This window comes from Lucilia sericata, unplaced genomic scaffold, assembly GCF_015586225.1.
Source record: "Lucilia sericata isolate MDLA Ls3-8-SP2 unplaced genomic scaffold, ASM1558622v1 Contig000005F_arrow, whole genome shotgun sequence".
Taxonomy (NCBI): domain Eukaryota; kingdom Metazoa; phylum Arthropoda; class Insecta; order Diptera; family Calliphoridae; genus Lucilia; species Lucilia sericata.
In genome coordinates this window covers 461,582-487,746 of record NW_023994046.1, presented here as the reverse complement: position 1 = coordinate 487,746, position 26,165 = coordinate 461,582, and the positions used below count along the sequence as shown (strand labels likewise).

Genomic DNA, 26,165 nt, shown 5'->3' with positions numbered 1-26,165 from the left:
TGTTGCTCTTTTTTTCTGAGTTACCTTAAGGCGTAACGGCTGAAAATAAATAAAGTGCAACACAAACCCAAACCGACGAACTCGGCAACACACATTCATACATTAATCTAACTAAAAGACTTAGAAATGCATCTTGTAGTCATCAAGAGCAGCAACGACTGAAAAGTTAAACATTCATGTCACACATACAAAGTACAAAATGCACATGTATGTATATTAGCTGGGCTCCAAAAAGGTAATAAATTTTTTGTACATGAAAAAAACGAAAGACGTTTACCCAATTGTATGCTATATTATTTCTTGAGGAATAATACGTTAATTTAATACTGGGTAACGAAATGAAGGGGCCATACTAATAAAATATTATGGATGTATGTATGTATACGTAAAGGTTAACTTTTTTCCTCCACTAATACACAAAAAGAAATTATGGATGAAAAAAATGAGGTATAAAAAGACTTACATAAACGAAACATGTTTAGTGTACAACAACAAAAGTTCAACGTACATACATACATATGTATGTATGTAAATAGGTTTGTGTGGATATGATTCTGTATGCTCTCAGGATTACATATTCAGGAAAATTGTGAGTAATTAATTTTATGCAGCAGCATGTAAAAGGTCTTCTTCATCTTGTGTTTCGAATACAGTTGTTGTTGCTGGATACCTCTTTTTTTGTTTTGTTTTTTGCTCACTTTCTTGTCAATTCTTGTTGTTGAATATAAAAACAACAATTGGTTGTCATTTGTGGTATGTGTCATTTTATGGCATCGCACTTGAATTTACAATGAATGAATGGGAAAAGAGGCACAACATAGCACAACAGGACTAAGATGAACAAAACAAAATAAAACACACGACAGCAACAACAAGGACACATGGAACAACAACTGAAAGTGTAAGCCATTCAAGTCGTCAGCCTGGCAGCAGGCTTTAAGCCAAACAAAAGCATTATGGTCCGCCTTAAAAAAAAAAAAAGAAAAATGTGTATAAAAATAAATATGAATATGAATAAGGGATTTAAGGGTCAAGGACGTTTATATTTGTATCTACATACATACACTCAAAGACACACACCCAAACACTTTCAACTAGTTGTAAATTTAAAAGCTAGAACCTTGAAATTAAGAAAAAATTAAGAAAGCAATCAGGATAAAAGAATTTAAAAATGACAGAACAAGGATATTGTATAAGAAAAATACAGAGGAAATGTAAACTACATTTTAATCTATTGGATTTTTAAATATCACAAAAAATATTTTGTTAACGTGTTAGTAGATGTTCAACAGTATTCTAGTTATACGTGTACAACACTAGTCCTGTTGACAACATTCAATCCTTATTTGAAATTGTATATGTTCACGAAAGATAAGAGTATCTTTTTCTACAGTTTACAATGCTGCTACATTTTGAGATAAACTGAAAAATATTAACAATTTTCAAAAGTAAAAAGAACAATAGATAAAAGCAACAAATTTAAGTCAACACTAGGGTGGTTTAAAGAGAAAGACAATTTTTCAAGAGATATATTTAAAATTGTGAAAAATCTTTAAATATTTGCTTATCCTAACAGCACCCTAATATATTCTGCTTTTCTAAATAAACTTCTCCTTGTCGTTCCAGAAAACATGTTAAATTCCCACTTTGTTGTGAATTTTTTTCCTTTTGTCATCCAAAAGCTTTTTTATTCCAATGATATTTAGTCTAAAGTAGAAGAATTTATGCATGATAGAAATGATAATGGTTATCACCTTCATCATTCCCATCCATATTGTCATCATCCTCATCAGCATAAACATGTCAACCAACACATCAACGCCAATGACGTTTTTGTTATTGTTGTTGCAAGGATAAACTCCTTTTTTGTGTTAGTTAGTTAAGCACATGCACAGCTTAAAAGTATTTAGCATAAATACTTGCTTATTTTACAAGTATTACAAATAAATATGAAAAAAAACTCACAAAAAATGCAAAATATGTGTTGCACATGCATATTGATGACAAAACTTGTACATTTTACTGGGGCAATGAATTCACAATGCAAATTCCTGTGTTTCATCTTCTTTGTGCAGCATGTTGCAAGATAAAATGAAGAAAATATTATATTTACACATTAAAGGAATTAAAAACAATTTAGCAATATTTTCCCTTTCCTTATGCAACAACATGAAACACTTAGAAGGTGTGCAACTACAAAATTTTTGTTGAAGTTAGGTAAAACTCTTAAGCTGACTTCAGTTTTAGAGTTTTAGAAGATCTTATATATAGATCTATAATGGAAAACTATGTATGTATATATATAAATGGAGTAATTTTAGATGTGAAGATGTCGAAGTGCTTTACGTGAACACCACAGCGTGAGCTAACTAGACGATTCACCACCGCCCCTTTGTGCTTCTTACACGCAGGTGGCAATTTTTGTACAGGGTTCTGCCATCCCATGTACAAGCACTTTGCTCAAGTACTCGAGCTATCTACTCGAGTACTTAACTCTCCGTTGCTTAACTTTAGAGATGCAAAAACATCATTTCCGTTTACAACCACGCAGATGGGATGGCCTCTGTTGATTCGGCAACAGCACCTAGAAACGTATTCGCTAGACCGAAACATGAATCCATCAAATATGCCGAGGACTTTGTTCTAACTCACAGAGAACACACATATGGTATGAACAGAGTAAGCCCTGAACATACCTGGACAAAAAGGGAAAATTCAAAGGAATCACTTCTGCAAAATACCGTGGGTTCTCTGGTTCGACCCCATGTAAAATTATTGCAAATAAAGACCAAGGATACATTTGATCATCATTAGTTTATATTCCCGGCAGATAAGGATACTGCTAGCGCCCTTTCCAACGGGATTGCAATAACACCAAAATGACGTCTTTCATCAAGGTAACATGCCTCCGGGGGCAATTTATATGTGAAACATTCAATGTTTATTAAAAATAATTTGATTTGAGAAAAAACATCTGAAATCTTCAAAACATTTAAAAATTTCTAAAGAAATTTATGTGATTAAAAGTTTTCACATGTTTAAATTTCACAAAGCATTAAAATGTCCATTAACATTGCACAATTTCTTGTTACAAAGTTAAATATGTCCACTTAAATTACTTTAACCACTTGTCATTGTTTCCTGAAATGCATTTAATTTGCGAAATGACATGCGAGTTCCTTGACCCTTTTGCATTTAGTATGAATGTGTGTAATAAAGTTTAAACAATTCTAAGCATGTAAGTGTATTTTGGTTTAATTTAAACATACAAACACATGAACAACACATCACCAATGAGTCCAGTCCGTATGTGCATAAAAATGTTCACAAAAAATTTTTCATCAGAAGAAAAATGAAAATTAAGAGAAGAAAAAAAATTGCATCATGTGGTACCAGGGACTTGTCGGTAGTCATTAAAGTGAAAACAGATTTATGACTGAGTTTAGGAAATGTACACACACAATTTTTGTTTGTTTATTTGTATGAGTAGTTCATAAGTAAATGTATGTTTGTAAGTATGTTCTGCTTATGTAAGAATGCATGTGTCAGTTAGTATTATTATCACCCATACATACAAGTATATATTCACACAAATGTTATATGGAACTTTTCTAATGCACTCACTTTCTCTCTCCCCCACTATCAGTGCACTATATTACAGCCCTTTGGTCAACTGAAAGGGAAGCAGCCATGTGTTGTTTTGTATGAAAGTCCTCTTTTAATTTTTCTTTACTTTCGCAAATGTTTTAAATTTCATTCTGTAGACTTGTAAGTAAATTACGAAAATGCGTGTTGGTTATTTTAGTTACACAACTTTTTCCTTATTTTTTCTCCATTTGTACTAGTACAAGAACAACAACAAAATTACACTGAAATTATATGATCTTTTGAGTATGAGTAAATATTTTTATTCGTTTTTATTCGTGTATGTTTATTTGTATAGTTATTTATATTATGTAATGCATACATTTGTATATTGTACATAAATCTCCTTATGTACAATAGAAATATATGTTAGTAGTTATAAAGGACATACGAGTTGCAAACAACAATGGTAACAACAACAAAAAAACTAAACGGCTAAGAAGACTAGAATTGTAACATTATAATATGTACTTCAATTATTTTTCTTTTTATACATGAACAAATGTTGTTATTTTTTACTTTCTCTCTCTGTTTGTTTTTATTTGTTTTTGCCATTGTTGTGATTCCGTTTTATATGTGATTTTTGTTGTTGTTAATATCAGTTCTTTAGGTCATATAAGCTTGTTTTATATTTATTTATCTCACTATTTCCTTCTTTTATTTAAAGAGCAAGAAATACAGTCAGTATAATTCTCATAAATGTAATAAATAGAAATTTAAATTTTTAAAATTTTTTCTTGAATTTTTGAAAAAAAAAACTGATAAAAACTATCTGTTTTTTATGTGTTAATAAAGTCCCATATCTTGACATATCTAAATAGTTCGGCCGGACAGTACCGAACTACGTATTTAACATACCACTTACCGACTGTCCAGCCATTTTAACATGTGCTTGTCTTACGAGGAAGTCAATCGCCACCCTATAGATTACGAAGAGACAGGCAAAAAGCTTAAGTTTACTTTCTCGCTTTCAAAGGGGACACTACATTGATAATGATCAATGATCACCCTCGTTTTCAAAAAGTACATCCGTGCCGAAAGACAAATTAGAGCCAACCAGGTGGTTATACGTTAGTGGAAATCACTGTCTTTTTCGGATGCCGATACTAGATTTCTTCTAAGTAATGCAGGAGGTGGTAGTAGTTATAGAAAAGTAAGTTGTTTGGTAAGCACAAGTCTGATATATGTAGTAATTTGTAAGTCATTACTAGAGTTCTTCTAAGTAATGCAGAGGGTTTGAAGTAGTTATTGAAAAGTAAGTTGTTTTTGTTGGTAAGCAAAAGTCAGTTTTTGCTCAGTTTGAAAACTAAATTTACACAAAATTATTAACTTTAAACTCAGAAAATATTATTACTTCCGTATACTTACTTCAATATACAAATAGTTAATATTTTGGAAAACAGCTACTTTGACTCCTTGTAAAACTGCTGAGAACTCCTGTTTTTATATGTATTACTATTTTTTTTGCACATACATATGTGTAGCGTTGAAACGTGATTTATAAAACCTACTCATACATACTTATACTTCAGCACTTATTTGTACTTACACATGCTTACATACATCTATTAAGTAAATTAAAGCAATAAGAACTCAAATGTGCTTTATTAAGTTCTTAAATTAACCTCATAAGTGTTTAATTATTTAATTAATTCTAGATGAATCTTATTAAAACAATTCTCAACATTTAACTAAACTATTGTCTTATTGTATTATTTAATAATAATTCACATATAGTGAATTAAAGTTTCTTATTAGGGGATTATGGTTTCATATTCAACTGCATATTTAGTATGTAGATAATTAATTAGCTTTCTTTTTTAGTTGCATGTAAAACATACATTTTGTTCTAAGGATGTTTGGGTAAAACATATTTGTTTGCGGCTTAACACTAAAAAATTTACGATTTCGTGAAATTATAGATATTTGGAGAACATCAATTGGTATTTGCATTAGTAGAGAATTGCTCTGAACTCTGCCGTTAAGTTTAGTTTTTAACTGCTTCAATCAAATATCGAATATAGAATATATAGATTAATAGTGTAAAAAACTGATGGAATAGACTGATCATTTTGTCGTTGTAATAGTCACACAATATCACAAAGATAACATGACCAAAATATGATCATCAACGATCAAATTTTGTCCAATATTCCTCAAGCTCAGCAGCTAAACGCAGAATTGGTCACGAATCATTGTCGGAACTTGAAACTGTACAATCAGGACTTCTACAAGAGCTATCAGTATAAAGAAATCTATAATTTTTTATGTTTTTATATAGTAGGGGAACATTACATGTAACGCTATATATATAACGTGCTTTCTATCAATAAGAGTTCATTCTAAAGCGCACGTATAATATCTAATAATAAATACAAGTATTTGTACATACATTCATACATACATATCCACAAGTATATTTGTCTGTGAATGTACTTAATTTCCATTTTATTTTTCAGTTAACACACATGGGATTTTCTATACTTTTCTATATGTATTTGTAAATATTATATGAAAACTCATGCACAGAAATATATAAATACACTGTTATTTTAACAACTGTAATAAAGAGAGAAAAAAAAACTAACAAATAAAATCATTCATCTTTATAAAAATGAAATAAAATCCCCATATTAAAATTACCTGGGAAACCGTTAATATTGTTGGTGCGCTTTTGCTGTATTGCACTCTTTGTCTCTGTGTTTTTGTGAATATATGCAATATATATTATTTCAATAGGGCTGTCCATCATATATGGAGCGAAATTAAGAGAATATAAGATTTTTCTTAATAATATGTACTTGTGGTGGATATCCAAATCCAGAAAGCGGCCGGGAAAAACAAATAAGTATATATATGTAGATATTTTATTCAAATTAATAGTCTAACAATGTAACTTTTTAGTATAGCGTAAAAGATCATTTGAGAGAACCATAAATTTCCATTTTTTTATCAAAAACTTTGAATTAATTTGAGAAAACCCTTAAATAGCTGCTTCTCAAATCATTTGATTCAGCTGTGGAAGTACAAGTTTGATTTATGATTGTTCATAGTTATGGGGGCCATACTAATGTATTTAAATATACATACATACAGCAAGTGTGTCTTTAAACTAAGCCAAGTTAATAAAGTTTATATGTATGCAATATTTGCTTTATACATACAGATACACTCTCATATATACAAGTGTACTTGTTGTGTATACATACATATGTATGCATGTGTATGGGATTGTGTGATTTGGTACATACATACATACATACATACATACATACATACATACATACATACATACATACATACATACATACATACATACATACATACATACATACATACATACATACATACATACATACATACATACATACATACATACATACATACATACATACATACATACATACATACATACATACATACATACATACATACATACATACATTCGTATGTATTTCTAACGATTATTTTGCTCTTACATCAATGGGTAAATACACATGAGTGTGTGTGTGTGTATAGACTTTTACATAGAAGTGTATATTTGCTTATATTTTTGTATTTAAGTAACCGTTTAAACGTTTTATTTAACTAAAACTTTAGCTGAATAAAAACACAAGCAACACTGCTTTATTTTTCCTCTTTACAACATTAAAGCTCTGCAAAGAATTCTTGGCATTTTATTTATTTAGCATTTTTTCTGTGGATTTTTTTTTCCTTCAACTAATTTTTTTCTAACGCAACCAAACTAAACCAAAGTAACAAACCAACACATACTTTTTTCATATACTCTACACAAAAAATTACTTGCTTTTTTACTTTTAGATGTTGTTTGGGTGTGTGTGTGTGTAAAAGGATATATTTACACGTACGTAGATGAGTGTGTGTATATGAAATCCAATTTTTTGTATCTTTCTGTGGCGTAACAGGAAAAAAAAAGGAAAAATTTTAAAACAAACATGCCTCTAGCAGTAGCTATGCACACAGTATGCAACAAAAATGCGATTTATCTATTTCAATTAGATTTTTAAAAAATTGTATAACTTACAACTTTATAATAATACTAAAATATATTTAAAATGTAATTATAATTAAGTTTTCATGGTAATGTTATTATTTAAGAAGCAACAAAAAAGTGTTCTTTTGTTTTGTCATTCACTGTAGATAGTCGTATGCGTATGTATACTGTAAATATGAACTTTTATCTGAGGTTTTTTTTTAATGTATCTATGAGTAAGTGCGTGTGTGTTTGCATGATTCACATGATTGTAGTTTTGTCTATATTTCTCCATTTGTTCATGACGAATAAAATGAAGTACAGAAATATAAAGATTCCTGTGGTTGTTTAGAAGAATGTCTAAAACAAAAAAGGAGCGTACACGTACAATCATATAGACACACACACATACCCACACGCATACACATTTATACTCATTAAGAACAAAGTTATAAAGTTTTTCCATGATGTTTTTTTTTTTTTGCTTTCTCCAACTCTTCGCTTTTTATTTTGTGTGAGAAAAGAATTTGTGAACAATTAGATTTTGTATCACTTAAGAATATTAATTAAGCACATAATTAAGCAATGAAGACTAAAGCAGTGAAAGATATAGAAAACGAAGCATACATATGAAGAGAACGGCATATGAAAAAGTAACAAAATTGACTTGAAAAATTGAACGGTTGACGGAAGTACTATATTGGGAATAAAGTTTACAAATGTGTAACAAATGACAAGATTGGAATTTGAATGATGTATCATTAACTTTCTTAGTAGCTAATACAAATGTAGTAAAGATATTCCAATAGTTACTAAAATGATAATTATTCAAGGAGGCAAGTATTTAATTAAGAAATTGTTTAACCACTTTTATCTAACTGACCTATTAAATGGTTTCATATATTCAACTGAACACATACTTAGATTGTTCACTTAATAATATGACTAATTGTTATACACTCAGAAAAAAAGTCAAGAAATTTTACTAAATTTTAACAAATTATAGGTTTGTAAGTAAACAAATAATATATTTCAAATTTTTAAAAATATAAGAGTAACAATTACAATTTTCATTGTTTGGTTTGGTTTTGAGGCCAAAAAAGGAAGAAACCCTCTTCGGCTTTGTTTATATTAAAATCAAACTTTTGCTATAAATCATGTAACATTTGTAGCTGCTTGAAAAAATCTTAGTTTCAACAATTTCTTAAACTAAACGAATCTCAACCTTCTTGTCCACTCCAAATAATATTACATTTTTCTTGTTTCCTTTTTTGTTTTCTTTTTTGTGGGCAAATGTTTTATACTTTGAATAAATATGAAATAATAAATTGTGAAAAACATTTTATACACAGATTAAAATCATAAAACATATTTCGTTTCTTTTGTACTTCTTGCCACTATTTTACAATAAGTATCAATGTATTTTCACCCTAGTCGCCTTCATCACCACCACCTGCTGCATCCAACACCCTCGTTCTTTTGAATTTAAAAGTAATAAGAAGTGAAATAAAATTTAGCTATAGTTTGCTATAAAATGATTTGTGGTATTTTATCAATGGTTAACGTGTTATTTGATACTAAAAAGTTTTACTTCACTCCCCTCCCCCCTTTTTCACAAAACTTGCCACTTAAATGAGTATTTTCAACACGATACTTAAATGTGTATTAAACAAAAAAACAAGACGTTAAACTATAGTTTTAATAACAAAAGCAGCAGCAGCAACTTTGGTGTACGAATAAAGGACGAAACAGTGTGCAACAAAAGTTGTATTGTGAAATTTAATTTGGAAAATGGAATTTCCAGCCAATTGATTTAAACGATCTAGTAAAAGGGAGTTGGACATTACCATGGCCTGCTTCCTTGCTTCCTTTTTAACTGACTGGTTGCTTACCTTTAGTATTAATTTGAATTAGAGGAGTAACTACCCAGGAAAAATGTAACAGGCAAGAAGTATTGGTAAAATGGAAGTGCTTATTTTTGGGTGAAAACAAACGATATAGACATTTAGCTATAAATCCTATTCAAGATAATAAAATAATGTTATTTATAACGCCCACTCATTACCAGGTAATGTATTTGTTAACTGCATTACTCATTACCAAAACTTGAAAAATTTTAAATTATCTTTTTTTTCCACTAAACACAAGACTAAATAGTTAATAAGTTTCTACAAAAAATTCCTTAAAAAAAATTTGGAATAAAGAATTCAATGATAGTTTCTTAAATAATGTTCGAATACTTATTTATAACACTGTTTACATACATATGTATGAATTTATATAGCATTATAATATATAACTATAAGTACAACATTTAGTAAGTAGATAGCAAGATATTAAATGGAACAAAAGTGAAGACGAACCAAAAAAACTATAAAAATGCATTGAATTTTAGTGCACTTCAATATTGTACTGGCTATGGATTCTCAGTCAGTCGTTGGGTTGGTTGTATATAAACCATAAATTCTTGTTATCGATTTAAGAAACAAAATAAAAAATTATTAACGAGAATATGAGAAAAAAAAAAAAGAACTGTAAAAGAAATAAATATAAAGTCATGTCCTCGATAATAAGTTTTTTTCTACTGCACTTTTTTTTCCATTTTGTTGCTGTTGAGGCAATATTTATTTATAAAAGACAAAAAACCGCCAAACGGAGGTTAAAAATGTGTGTTCAAAAGACTTAAGTTGCAGCAGTAGTTGGTGTTTCTGCGTGGGTTTTGAATCCTTAAAGAATTTATTTATTTTCTTTTTTACTTTTGGGGATTTCGCAGTAACACCAGCCAGAAAATGTTTACAATCAACAAAACAATGAAGCAACAATACAACAACAGCAAAAAATGTGAAACAAAAAAGTAAAAATGTTAAGAAAATCCCCATAAAAAATCAAAGAAAATCTATGAGAATTTATATTTGCTTTTTCGGGGGATTTTTATTGTTATATGCCAAATTGATTTAATGCATAAACTTTTTTGTTCCTTTTTTTATAACAGTGCCAATTTCTTTCCCCTCTTGGGTTTCCTCTTATGGTACACTGTGAATAGTTTTTTCTTTACTTTCTCTTCGTTTTCCTTTTTTTTGGGTTGCAGTAACTCTCAAGAACCTTGTTTTTCTTGTTGCCATTGATTTTAAATATTTTTTTTTGATACAACAATGTTAAACATTTTTCTCAGAATTATTTTAAGGAATTTTGTTTTGTTAGTTTGTTTTTGCTGTTGTTTCTTTTTGGTATTGACAATTTATTTTTTGTTTTACCGCACTCACTGTTAAAAGAAAGCAAAACTTTTCAATCCGTTTCATTTCTGTTATACAAATATTACAGTTGGTATAACAGAACAATAAACCGAGACAGTAAAAGAAGAATTCAATCTATTTAGTCAAGAAATGGACAATTCTGTATAGTTGTAATTTATTAAAAAAAAGTTGGTACATTTTTGGTATTTTACTCTTTTACTAAATTTTAAACTTTATAAAAAGGATTTTTTTCTTAAAATTTTAACTCCGATATTCATTAAGTCATTAAAGGAATAACAATTTACATTCTAACAAATTAAATACTTAAAAAGTACCATTTCTTCTGGCTTAAGTATCTCTCATCTCTATTTTTCATCTCTTCATTTCACTTACTTTTTTTTGCACATTCATTTGGCATTGTGGCATCAATTTTTATTTTTGTGGCAAGAATGAGAAAAATGACAAGTGGCTGAGAATATGGAGTGGGGGAGTAGAGGTCAGTGTTTGTTTTTTCTGTTGTCCATTCTTTTGTAAATCAATTTCGATTGTTTGTTTTGTGTTGGCCATAATAAAAATTGGGGATTGTTTTTTCCGATTTTGTCAAACAACATTAAACCGTAAAGGAATGAAAATTAAGCACTTCTGAGAAGAAAAAGACATTGTTTACTTTTCATTAAAGTGTGAATGGTTTCAAATTGTATCATTATATAAAGTGATATTTAAAGGCAATAAATAATATAAGTAATGAAATCTTGATTTAATTAAAAAAAAAAAAAAAAAACAAATTTAATAAAATTTTTATAAATTATTTTTTAACATATTATTTACATTTTCTCATTTATTTCAGATGATGAAAATTCGCACGTACATGCTATTTTAACCAAGGACAATCTGTTAGATGGTACCATTGAAACACCTACAGAAAATTTCTACATTGAACCGTCTCACAGATATTCCCAGCAGTTGAATGAGACCGGTGTACACACCATTATTTATAAATTAAGTGATGTGGACATGCGTAAACCAGCAGTTGAGGAACCCACCAAATCATCATCGGCCGAACATTGTGCCAGTGAACGTCTTAGACGCAGCATGTTACTGGACGAGCTGAAAAGAAGAAAGTCTAATGGCGAAGAATTTCGAGGGTATAAAGATGAACCTCTGACACCAGACGAAGTAAAATTGTATAAAAAACGCTCGAAAAGATGGCTGCCAGAAGAGGTAATCTTTAAATAATCACATTTAAATTTTAATAAATTTTATGTTTTCAAAATATTGAACGTACTTCCATGTATGTCGCTCTTATACGTGTTTCGCTGGCATTTTACCAATTACTGTCACTATCAAGACAATAACACGATTTCTCTACGCTTTTCTTCTCACTTGTTTAATTTATCGCCACTTTTTTCTCATCTTTTTTTCCAGTTTGTCACTTAAAAAGGAACATTTCTGTACAAGCTTTGTTCACGATTTTTTTTATACATAAGTGCCCTGAACCTTGATTTTTACAATGTCCCAGCAAACACTTACAAGTGCTTTTCACTTTTCAAATGTTTTTAAATTGTTAGCTTTGTAACTAGTTCTACTCTTTAGTGGAACTGATCATCTTATAAACGCAACAATCACAACTATCCCCACAGTAGACTACTTGTGACTTGTTAAATGAAAGGATTATATAGTCTGCTTGTAATTTTGCTGGGATATTTCAGGGCATGTGTATGGATTGTGAGTAAATGTAAAATTGTTTGGTGTATGTGTGTATGTGCGCTCCTGTAAATTTGTGGTTGTGTACGAGTATTTTTGTGTTCCACCTTTTTAAGTTGAGCGTGTGATTACTTTATTATAGAGAGCGTGTTTATTTTACATTATTATTGCTTACCATTATTGTCGTAATACAACAATGACAACAACAACAGCAACAACGACCCCATGACTGATATTTAAGTCACTGTACATGTTACCTCCACCGTAACACCCTCCCATATTCATTCCCTTTTAACTACAAGTTGAAAACAGCAAAAAGTGTAGTTTCATTATATGTCATTGAGCGGTGCTATTTGTCAATTTTAAATGTGCGTTAAACCAATGCTGGGTATATGTTTGGGTGTTTAATTTCTACCCCACATATCCTTTTCCGTCGCTCTCTTTACCTCCTTTCTGGTTTTATTGTGTTCTATTCTTAATGTATGATTTTTTCTTCTTGTTTCATTTTTAGCTGCTGGTCTTTATACACATTTTATTTTGATTGACAGTTAATTTACAAAAATTTGCATAATAGAGTCAAGCATTTTTCACTTCTTTCATTTTTAAATTTTTTTTTCGATGGGAGAGTGAAAAAATCCAGTATTAGAGCTGAAAGTATGTTTGAATACGTTTGATGAGAGCAATTTACATATACTTCTATACTAGCACTCACCCACCCACACACAGTGTTAAGCTCGTTTACATATTTGAAGTGAAAATAAAATCAATAGATTCAAATTTTTAAATTGAATTTATCGAAAAACGTTTGTAACGATAGTTAGCAAAAGGAAAAATTACATAATTTCTATGTAAAAAATACGTGAAATGCGATTGACGTTTATTTAATTTTGAAGCAAATTTAAAGTTAAATAAAAGTTAAATTTATGAAAATCAAGCACGTTTATGGTATGCCAATAACAGTACATTTTTTTATAAAAAGAGAAGTAAAATGGTATAAATACGTGAAGAGGTTCAGTAGATAAAAGTATCGGCTCTCATTACGCTTGGTGAGGTTACGATTATATTAATAATTAACTACAATACCAATTACTTTTAATGAGTAATTGGGCATTATTTTGTAATTGTATATAATGTTATTTTCGAAGTAGGACTTATATTAAATCTGCTGACAATTATAAAACCATCATTAATAAAATCCCATAAAATTATAAACCCATCATTAATAAAATCCCATAAAAAAGCTATTTTTAGTAGTTTAACTTTAAAGCAATTGATATTTCTATTCCTTTATATAGTGGGGACTTAAAATGAACCGATTTAGAACAGTTTTATGGGTTCTTCATTTCAGCAATTGCAGCAATTACCAGTTGATGGTTAATATTGCATACAAACTTATATTTCTAAATGGACTCAAAAGTAATAGGAAGTCATTTGGTACATATTTCACAAAATAAAGCTAATGTTTAAAAATTTAAATTTTAGTAAAGTTGCCTATTAAAACGCCAACTACCAACATTAGGGATTTAGTTAAAACTAACTTATTATGGATTCACAATGAACCATAATGGTCCCCGGGTGGAGTTTTATCTAACTTTTCAAAGGTCATGATAATATTTCCCACATACAAACACTTTATCATTTGTATATGAGAAGAAAAGGACACACAACATAGAAATAATCGGCAACATAAGATCAGCTTATACTGTAATATAATCTTTTAGCCCGCCTTAAAGTATAATCACTTCGTCCACTACCTCGTTACAATTTTAGAGGTTGTGGTTGCAATTTCTAACTTTTATATAAAATATGCAACAACCACACCATGTGATGATAAAGAAATGAAAATAAATTTTTGTTGAAAGTAAGAATGAGTAAATATTAAAAAACAACAACAACACACACAAAAACATACGTTGAAAGACTTGAAAATGAATGAATAAATGACTCAGTTCATGCAATATTTTGTTGTTGTATGAATGTAAGTATATCTACTAGAACGACTATAAATGAAAATTGCAGAAGGGTAATTTTTCTTTTGGCCAAATAAATCCAATTAAAATGTCATTTATGTTTTTGTTGAGAGTACTTACGGCACCAAAGCCTCCTCAACCATTAAACCCGGCAAACCACTTCAAAGAAAAAAAATTATATATAATGGAAACAAGAGCAGCAGCCATAAAATAAAACGAAAATGCACACATACACCAGCAAGAAGTAGATTTTCTCGGGCAAATGGAAAAATAAACTCTTCTCTTCATTTTATATTAAAAAATGTAATAAAGTCGATGACAAATTCATTTCATTTTAAGCTTTATTCAAATTTTCAATCTCCTTTTGCACCTTCATTTACATTTTACAATGCATTTGTTTTAATTCATTCATTCGTTTATGTATTCATTTATTATGTCGGTTACGTTTCCATTTCTTTACAGCTGGCTTCATCTGGTGATGGTCATAAAAAGGATCCGCCGCTACCGTTGGATTTAGATGTTCCCTACAATGATGACTACAGTATTTTTCATAATGCGGATAATCCGCATTCAAAGTATGATGAGAAAACATTTAGTCCTTTAGACAAAACCACCTCAACCGAAACTACGAGTAACTTTAATAATAATAATAATAATAATAATAATAATAATAATAATAATAAAAATAATTATAACAATAATAATAGAAATACTAATACAAATACAAACAATAAGGAAGAACAATTGCGTAAAACGCAACAGCAACAACAAGCATCTGTGATAACGTGGCGAAATGCTGGACAGCAACAACAAACTTATAATACAGTTACAACAACAACATCCACTGCAACTGCACAGCCTAATTCAGCCTCATCATCATCGTTTACCAAGTACAACCGCAACCGTAATATCATTGTTAGTAATTATAATCCAAATAATAACAACAACAACAATAATAACAATAACAACTACAATGCAGACAACATTAACAATTCCTACAACAATAACATAAGAAAAACCTATACAAAACACAAAAATATCATTGTTAGTACCTACAACAACAACAATAATAACAACCAGAATACCAACGCTAGCAACAGATCAGCCTCCTCCTACGACCGTGTTGATGATTTCAGCGATGGCAGCAATTTCTTTAACAACAATTGGACCACCATCTTCATGGGCAACGATCGTCCCATCCACAAGACCCATGTGGAAATCATTACTAAAAATGGTGCCACTAAAAAGCCCAACATAATTGTCAACAACTATAATCCCGACATCATGATGGCACCCAATCCACATAATCCCAATTTCAACAGCATGCTAATGACCAATCTGCTGAGCAATAGAGGCAATGGTGATTTTGGCCAAAGTGATTCAACGAATTCCGGCAAATCTTTGTATGATCGCAAAATAACCTGCATGCTGTATTTGCAGGCGGATCATACGTTTTTTCAGAAGATGGGCTCGGATGAGGCGAGCATAGAGGCAATAACAAGGCATGTCCAGCGAGCCAATGCCATATATAAGAATACAGGTGAGAGGATTAAATAAATGAGTACAAAAACATAAAATAGAAATAGTTTTAAAAAAACATGTTTTATATGAATAACAAACTATTTTTTTTTTCGTTTAAAATTTAGTACTATAGGTAATTTAGATTTAGATTTTCATTTCTATTTCAACTTTGTCTGCATGCAATTTCACACAAAACCACATAAAAAAAATATATCAACCTTAGCTGAGCTGAAACCAAAGTTTAAACCCAATGCAAATATTTCATTTGTTTTGCTATTTTTAATATTTACTCTAGATATAGAAAACTAAAAACAAACAGCACATCCGACCTCCAAGGAAAATATTTATTCTGAATATTCGGAGTAAACAACAAAACAATACAAACTCAATTTTTTATGTACATATGTATTCAATTTATGCAAGTACATATATACATATGTATAATAGAATAGACCTTGAAATTTGCAACATATTAACCTCTTCTATCTGAATCTGGTAAAATATTTCAAATCCCTTGATTTGTTTAAAATTTATTTAAAAATAGTAAAATTACATTAAACCTTTAAAGTCACTTTTTTCTCAAAACGACTTTTATTCGATTATGCCGGTCTTGCAGTAGAAGGAGCCAGCCTAATGCGTGCAATTGCATGTGTATGTACATACGTGTGAATATTCTGCATGTAGTATGTACAACATGCAACAACAAGTTTTTTTGTTCAAAAAAGTAACCTAGTAAGAAAATATAGTCGGTCATGGTCGACCACATGATACCGAACATAAGTTATGAGTGTATTTAAAATGTGACTTATTTTCTATGCTATGTATATCAAATTTTACCTCAATTCCAATATTAATGAAAAACTAATTTTCCGAAAGGATCTGTAGGCTATGATCTAACATAGACCAATTTCAAAACAATTTGGTGAAAGGATTTTTGTATGTTTATGTAAAAGTTATTTATGAAAACGTCATTATGTTTAAAAGTAAATTATAAACATTATAGACCTTATTCAAAAACTAATTTTTATTTTATAAATGGTTTATAAATCAAATTTAGTATGGAAATTTTGTTTTATAAACCTATTATAAAATAATATGTTGTTTATGAATAAGGCCTTATATCTTTTCCTGTCGGACTTTATGTGGGAGAACAGTAAGAACCGATGATTACAATTTGCATAAAACTTTGATTTGCTGATATTTTTAGAAATACTAAAATATTTAACGGATTGGTTAACTTTAAAGTATCGGTTATACACATCCATAATATCTTTGTATAACTACCCAGAAGTTCAACAAAGAGTCAATGCATCCGAAAAAGACAGTGATTTCCACTAACGTTTAACCACCTGGTTGGCTCTAATTCGTCTTTCGCCACGGATGTACTCTTTGTAAACGAGGGTGAAGATAATCGCCACTTTAGTTGCCCTTTGTAAGCGAGAGAGTGTACACTTATATAACAAACTCAAGTTTTTTGTGAGTCTCTTCATAATTTATGGGATGACGATTAACTTCCTCGTAGGACAAGCACATGTTAAAATAACTAGTCACCTCGGCAGTTCGTGGAAAGGGGTTAAAAAGTTAGTTCGGGACTGTCCCACCAAACTGCTGGTTATAGTGGTATAATGAAAAGTTCAACACAAAAACGAATCAAAATCACATTTTATAACAATTGCCCAACTACCACAGACATACAAAGCAAATGTTTATAAGGAAATATATTAATTACAATTTCCAAAAAATCGTAATCAACAAATAGGTCAATTGGTCTTTTTTGTAATATTTTTTTCCAAATAAAAACAATCACTAAAGCTTCTTTCTGTATATAAACTATATAAATAGTTAACCTCCCTGGAATTTAAAAAAATAATCAATTACTTTAGGACATTATTTTAACCAAAAGCATTACTACCCTTTAGTACGACGAACTAGTTAGACAACGACGATATTAGACTGCCACTAGTGAATTTTTGTGGGTTGAAATGAATTCATTTACTGGTTTTGTGGATTTGCATCTTATACATAATATGTAGCCATTCATTTCACTAGTTGAAATACTCCAAAAAGAGTTCTATATATGGCTGTGACGAATCTTATATGCCCTTTACCATATTGTGTTTAAATCAATAAAAACTAGTTTTTAGTTTTTAAGAATTAAAAGAATTATTTAAATTTTTAAAATTTAATATTTTTTCCCATCCCTGTACAATTTATTATCCCTAACTTTGGCAATAACAAAGCTCTAACATGTAGCTAGATAGATGTAGATTTTATAAACAAGCTAAGTACAAGAGGTTGTCTTACAATTTTGTTTATATCTCCGTTATTTATGGAGCGATTTTAAATAATAAACTTCTCGAAAGCTTGTCTGATGGATTTTGCCCGAAGATATATGGGGTCTTCATACAAATTTTAGACAAACATACAGACATGCGGACAGATATATCTACATATGGCCTAATCAACTCTACTATATACATATAAGAATCCTTTAAATAATCAGAAAATTATATTATAGAAATTACAAATTACTTATACATATACCCTTCCCAAGAAAACAATACTGAAACAGAAGCTCTCACCCCTGAGCTTCCGATCTTCTGATTATAACCACAATTTATCAATCGAGAAACACAATCGTCATTTTTAGATTATTGAGGAAAGTGCATTTCACAAATCTAAAGCTTTTTTATCTAAACAGTGATTTAAACTTACTTCTGTTACTGCCTCTGCGAACTGCCGAGATGTTATATTTTCTCTTGCTCATGCAAGTATCTTTATGAATTTTTATTTATCTGTGTGAATGTTAGTGTGTATTATTGTTTACAACAAATACTCGGAATGAAAACAATGATAAGAAAAAATATACATTTAATCTCTCTGACATAAAATCGGATTTATATTTATTTAAAAAATACTCTATATTGATTTTTTGTTATTTTTTTTAAAACTTTTTTTTTAGCTTATTTTTCATATGAATTTTTTCTTTTACATTTCGCAGATTTTAACAATGATGGCAAAGCGGACAATATTACATTCATGATTAAGCGCATCAAAGTCCACAATATGAATGCTGTCAAAGATCCTTCATACCGTTTTCCTGGCAATTATGGTGTTGAAAAATTTTTAGAATTATTTTCAGGTAAGTTCCACATATTACGAATTCATTCAATAAGTTAATTGAATTTTTACATTTACAATTTCACGTATTTCAATTACATTTACACAATTTTTTCTACAAATATTTACTCATTTATCCGGGTGTTGTTTTTATGTTTATCAAAAATCAATAAAGTTTTTATTTTTTTTTCAGTATTTTATTTTCATTAATTACAATTTAATATTTGCATAAAATAATTTATAGAGTTTATTTGTGTGTTGATCTTGCGGTTGAGTTTTTTTCGTGTTTGTGGCATCACTTTTATTGGAAATTATTTAATAGTTAAGAAAAAAAATAACCATTAAATTGTTTATAGTTTAATCACGAAACCTGGTTGGGAAAATAATTGATTTATTCATAAAAATACACTTTTTTACTGAATATTTATATTTAGCTTAGTTTTTTCTTATTTACATTTATTTTATAAATAACTATTGTTAGATATTATTTCATAGTATATTTTAAAATATTTACTTTAATCTTATAATTAAATACAGTCTTGAACAAAAGTTAACATATACTTTGTGCGAGAACTTTTAGTAGTTTGGTAAGTAAAATTCGAAAGTATTTTAGATCTGTGAAATACCCTTATCGAACAGTGCCAAATATCACAATGTCAAGGCTCAGAGATCATCATGCATTGGTATAACAGGTGCTCTAAGAACTAGTCCTTCAGAAGCTCTGAACACTAGCACATCCTACTATAGATCTGAATATTATGGCCATATGGTTGGAAATCAAGAACAAATAGACTCTCTAATATCTTAAGCTAATCACCTCCAATCTTGAACCAACAATCAGATTATATTACCCCATATACGGATTATGATAGTTTTAAAAGTCAGAGTTCCTTCCAGGAGCGAGTGGTGTAGGGGTAACCTACCGAGCGAATATACCACCAGAATGTTCACAAATGGTTCTAAAATGAACTGTGGTGTTGGTTCCTGTGTCTTCTGTGAAGAAGCTGGAATAAGTATAGATATACTTATACCACCGTCTTCCCAACAACTGTAGTGTATGTACTACATGACGTCAATATTCGAGGCAACATAGGAATTTTTGTCGATAGTCAAGCGGCATTTGTCTCACTAAATTCTTATACTACCACTTCCCTATTAGTTAGACTAGAATGCAAGAAAGATCTGTCAAGGCTGGGTCGCCTGTCTGACATTACCCTTGTTTGGGTCCCTGCGCATAGGGACTATTATGGAAATGAACACGCAGATTAGCTTACCAGAACGGGATCTGCTCTTGATATCTCCAAAGCCGTTCCAGTAGCAACCCCGTTAGGTTTTATCAAGAGTAGTATTCTCAGATTCTATCTTCAAAAGGCTGAAAATAGGTGGAATAACCTAGGCACATGTAAGGTGGCCAAGATATTGTGGCCCTCCTTCAATAAAAAACGCACAAGACTCCTTATAAACCAAAGTAGGCGAGATGTATCAACATTGATAGTAGTAATAACAGGACGCTTGGTGCTAGGCAGACATGCAAGCCGTCTTGGGCTACCCTTCAATGAACATTGTCGCAGTTGCAAAGACGGGGAAAAGAAAGAAACGGTCTTCTCTGCGAATGTCCTGCTCTATCCGTTAAAAGAAGCCGTTTTCTTGGCAGTTACTTCTTATATAACCTTGGTGAAATATCTGGATCTAAGCTTAATGATATCCTGAGATTTCTCACTGCTACAGGCTGGATCTAATACCATACAACAATACATCTGACGAATGGAGTGGTCCGGTCAAAACGGAGTCTCTTCGAATCTACTTGACTGTTTGCGCGCAGTGAACTACCACTTTAACTGAACAATCATTTTAGATTTAGTTTAAAAAAAGGATTATTATATATTAATTTCAACATTATGCTAAATTTATCTGTGTTAAAATCTTAATATTTTTCGAAAAGTTTTAAAATTTCAAATTTCAAGGTCTGATATGCAATTGAAAGCCTTTCTCAAGGTACTTTCATATGATAGCCAGATTTCATATCAATCCTTTGGAAGAAATTTGAAAAAAAATCATAAAAACCACCTTTGATATACTAACTCACGAAATATTGACGTCAAAACAAAAATGTTGAGAAAGGCTATCGTACAATGAACTAAATTTTAATTTTCGATGGAGACATCAGCCATTTCCATTTTGGGGCCACCCTAATGTACATACATACATGTGTATGTATTGTATTTGTAATATCACTTTCATGTTTTCTTTACTGCAGCACGTACAAATTTCAACTGAGATTTTATGTGAATGTGTTCTTTTTTGTAAAAAGTAAAATTGTTTACATAGTCGAACATAAAGAAAATTCTTGGCAAAATCAATTACACATTTTGAAATGTTACCACAACAACAGAATGATTGTAACGAAATGTATTTGAATCCTTAGCACAATACTTGGGTAATGGAATTTTAAATAGAACAAAATTTAAGAAATTTTCTTGAAAATTCAAAGAATATTTTTAGGTAACTAAATGAAACAAGTTAAATTTTTGAAATATATGAAAAATAAACAAAACTGTTTAAAAAACTAAATTTTACCAAAAAGCTACTCAAAATGTTTCTTTAAGAAAATAGCAATTAGTTAATAAATTAAATTAAAATATCTGCCCAAAAAGCCTTCTCCTTTTAGCAGAAATATTAACTTTTAAATAACATTTCATATAATATTTATGACCTACAATTACTCACTGCCTGCAATTCTATATGAATTCTATGAAACTGTGGAAAAATGACACTGCAATTTATTTATATTTTCATTTCATTAAAACAAATTCCCAGAAATCTTTTATGGAAATAAAATATAAACAGCTTAAATAAATACACGATTATATTTTCTTTTAATTTTTCTTGAAATTTTTAATTGAATTTACCGAAATGTATTCAATACAAGGATTTAAGTTAAAAAAACATTTTCACTGAAATGTAATTAAGCTTTAATCTTTATTGGAAAATATGCAGGACATAAAAAGAAAATGCAAAACTACTACAGTTGAAAAAAAACGAGAAGAAAACCTTAAACATTACATATATGTAAATCTCGGACAAAATAATTGAGAATGACTGATAAGAATTGTTTGTTTTTGACATATTAAACATGTCTTTAAATGTACATGTGCATATTTCGAACAGATTTTTGAAAACATGACAAGGATGAAAGAAATACAATATGTAAAAGGAAAGAATTATAAGATATTTCTTAATTTATGTTTGGATAATTTTTGAATATTAATAAAGTACGAGACCTAGAACATCATAAGCGACTCAAGTATTTATTACTCATTCGAAATTGTTTCTTTTATGATAGAATATGTTTCCTAAGGAAAATTTGGTTGTTTGTATCCAAAGATGATAAAATCTGTTCATACAAAATTGTTCGCCTTAATTAATTTTCTCTGTGTATGAACTTATACCTCAAACTACGTTAAAAAGAATAAATGTTGTATAACAACTAAATTTTTAGTTCTTGGAATTATGCACAATAAGTACTTGTACATGCACATAAATAATTTCTATACATTTTGGTTTTCTTTTCAAATACATTTTGAAACCATTAAATTTACAATATATACATACTTATGTAAGTAAAGGAGTTCTCATTTTCTCTTTCATTTCTCATTTACAGAGGAGGATTACGATGCTTTTTGTTTGGCTTATATGTTCACCTATCGAGATTTTGAAATGGGTACTTTGGGCTTAGCATGGACTGGTGATTTGAAAAATGCTGGCGGTGTTTGTGAAAAGAATGGGGTAAGTGTTGTAATTAAAACTAATGGAAAATTTAAATATTTACTTAATTTACTTAATACTTTAAATATTCCTTTCAACATTGAAAACGTTTAAAATCGTGAAAAAATAACATTTTTCTTTTTAACAGTTGTAGAGTATAAATATTAAATTACATATTACTCATACGTATTCACGCTTTTGTAAATGAATTATTAATGACACACTCATACGCCATACTGCTGGTTAAATGTAGAATTGTACAGTAAATTGCAAATAAACTGATTGGACATAAAATGCAGTTGTTATTTTATGTTTTCTGTTTATTGTTTAAATATAAAAACAGGAAGAAGAAAACAAAAAAAAAACAATTACAAATTTCGTTGTGATCTTGAAAATTCATTACGGACTTGCTGGCTGCTAACCATACACAACATCAATAGTAAAAACAACCATATTTCCCCCTTCACACTTCTCTTTCTCTAGTGCAGTCTGACAATGAAATACATTCAAACAATATCTTCATTTTGTTCATTTCCTGTGTCCGCATATAAATTGGTTGACTCTGTTGAATGCAACCATTCAGCCAACCAAACCAACAACAAAAATACCAAAAATACAAAAATTTTACATTCAGCCATTTCGGCTTCAGCATAAAAACGTAAAATTTCACAAAAAAAAAATACAGAACAAAACTTTTATTTCTGCAAAAGTACTATAAAATTGTAAGAGGGTTTTTATACAGAATGTCTGAATAAAGTTTTTGCTTCTTCTTTTGTGGGAGAAAGTTGCGGTGGGCTGTTGTTTTTGTTCATTTAACGAATTTTTCGAATATACAATTTTACATTTATTATCGTGTTTCACATAATCACATTTCGACAAAAAGTGAGCAAGAGGTTTGGAAGGGACAGGCTTAAAAATTGTAAAAGAATCGTATAATTAATATTATTTTATGTATATTTAACTTTTTTGTTGGTAAATGGTTAACATTTTGTTTAAATTCGTTATATTAAATTAAATATTTAAGTTTTTAGTAATATTAAGCGGAATAAAATTAATGTAATTTTTATATTACAATAGTACATTATGAATGTTAATTGAATTTAAAATTTTTCTTAATTGAAAGTAGATTTTAAAGAATTTTTCTAATTTTAATAATATATATGTATTTTTAAGCAGATTGATTGCATTTTCTCTCAAGCATAAATATTTAATATGTAATATTATTATTTTAAATGCAAATTTACAATAATATTGTCTTAGTTGAACCATTGAAGTATTCTAAAATCTAAATTAGTTAGAAAAAGTAAAATAGTAAAAAAACAACAACAATATTGAAAATAAAACAATAACAACAACAATTACAATTACAAAATAAATATAAAAAGACTTTAATAATTAAAAACTTTTCTCTGCATAAATAAAGATTGATAAGTTTATACATAAAGTAGTATTTATAGTTTAAAAAGATTTTTTTATTGGATTTTTACTTTTATCATAATTATTGTTATTATTTTTATTTTGTTCTTGTGTTTGTATAAGTATTTAATAAACAAACAAGGTTTACATCAGTATTTATTAAAAATAAATATATGTAGGTCTATAGCCTTTATATAAAATTGATCTTTATGATACTTTCAACTGTTACACATACATATGTTTGTATGTGTTTATTTGTGTGTAAATTACAATTTATAACTATAACTATATTTACGTAATTTCATGTGTGTTTATTACATACATATATACATTTCCATATGTGTACATATGTATATGTTGATATCAGATACATATACATGTCATCAGTATCTTTAACATTAATATTTGTTATTGCTCCCTTTATACTTATCACAACTACTACTCTTTGCCTATATTTCTCCCACACACATACGCACTAGCAAGCACATACATTGTATATTCCAGCAGTTCAGGATAACTGAATTGTTTCTGTCTTTTAAGGACTTTGTTGACAATTTTAAAAATGCGTCTTGTAGTTTGTTTATAAACTTTTCATGGACGGACAGAGGTTAATTGTATCTGATTCGATTAGTGTACCAAGGATTAGTATTACCGGGGATAAATACTATTTTAAATGGGATACATTTAAATGTTCACAAAACTACTGGGATGATGTATTTATGTAAATTTACATAACAAACAAATAATCTCTCCTACAATCTTTGTTCTGTTCAGCTCTTATTGAGTTTAATTACATTTTCATATTGTGTTGACTTTATGTTTATTTGTTGTGCTGTTATTATATTTTTCATATTTTTTCTCCATTATTATTATAAGGACATATAACCGGAATAATTTTTTTCTACGAAAAAAATAATTTATTTTGTTTTAAAATAATGTAATATTCATTATATATAGAAACATGTTTTTGCAACCATTTTTGGAAGTTTGGAGTTGAATTCAAAACGAAGCTGATTGGAATAGGAGTTGTTAGAATATCAACCTATTGTAAAAAGTTATTGAAGCCCAATCTATAACTAAGTCCCGGTTCCTTTTTCGAAATATCGAGTAAATAATTCCTTATGAAATACATATATTAAAAAAAATAAACAAAATTTTGAATGATTTTAAACAAAACTCAAGATAATTAATTAGTTAGTTGATCTTATTTGGTAAAAAATCTCAAATTTAAACCATATAGTGCAGAATTAAGCTGTAATACACGTTTAATTGTAATGTATTTCCCAGAAAAAATATGCTAAAAACAATACACAGATATACATTTCACTCATTCATGTGAAATAAAAATTTAAATTTACATAAATTAACAAACATGCATACATTGTTAAAAACACACACATAACAAGTATTATTAATATTTACATATGAAAATAAAAAAAAAATAAAAGCGAAACTATAATAACACAACTGCTGACTTGCTATCCAATTAATTTAAAATTGCATGTGAACATTTTTATTTTGTCATTAATCCATGCGTTCGTTCATTATTCCGCTTACAAGAGAATAAAATGTATGTGGCGTATACGTTATATTTAATTGAATTTAAAATAATAATTGAAGCAATAATACTCATACGTCTGGGTGGTCAGATTGATGTTGTTGTTAATAAATATGTGCAAGTTGTTGTTTAAATTTTGTTTAAGCCAACATAAAACTCAAGGCTTACAAGTGCTCTTGTAACTATGTGTTACAAACAACAACAACAAAAACTTTTTGTTTTTATTGTTAACAATAGTT

At 29.2% G+C, this 26,165-nt stretch overlaps 1 protein-coding gene across 5 annotated transcripts in view; it reads left to right on the top strand.

The window, feature by feature from the left end:
• The window catches only part of LOC119600553 (disintegrin and metalloproteinase domain-containing protein 10), a 162,376-nt gene that overhangs the window by 123,060 nt on the left and 13,151 nt on the right, over window positions 1-26,165 (top strand). For all 5 annotated transcript variants that reach the window (XM_037950861.1, XM_037950841.1, XM_037950852.1 and 2 more), the window contains 4 exons: window positions 11,720-12,093; window positions 15,009-16,086; window positions 19,069-19,209; window positions 22,849-22,973. In XM_037950861.1, coding sequence (XP_037806789.1) covers window positions 11,720-12,093; window positions 15,009-16,086; window positions 19,069-19,209; window positions 22,849-22,973 — 1,718 coding nt within the window. The remainder of the gene's footprint in view (window positions 1-11,719; window positions 12,094-15,008; window positions 16,087-19,068; window positions 19,210-22,848; window positions 22,974-26,165) is intronic.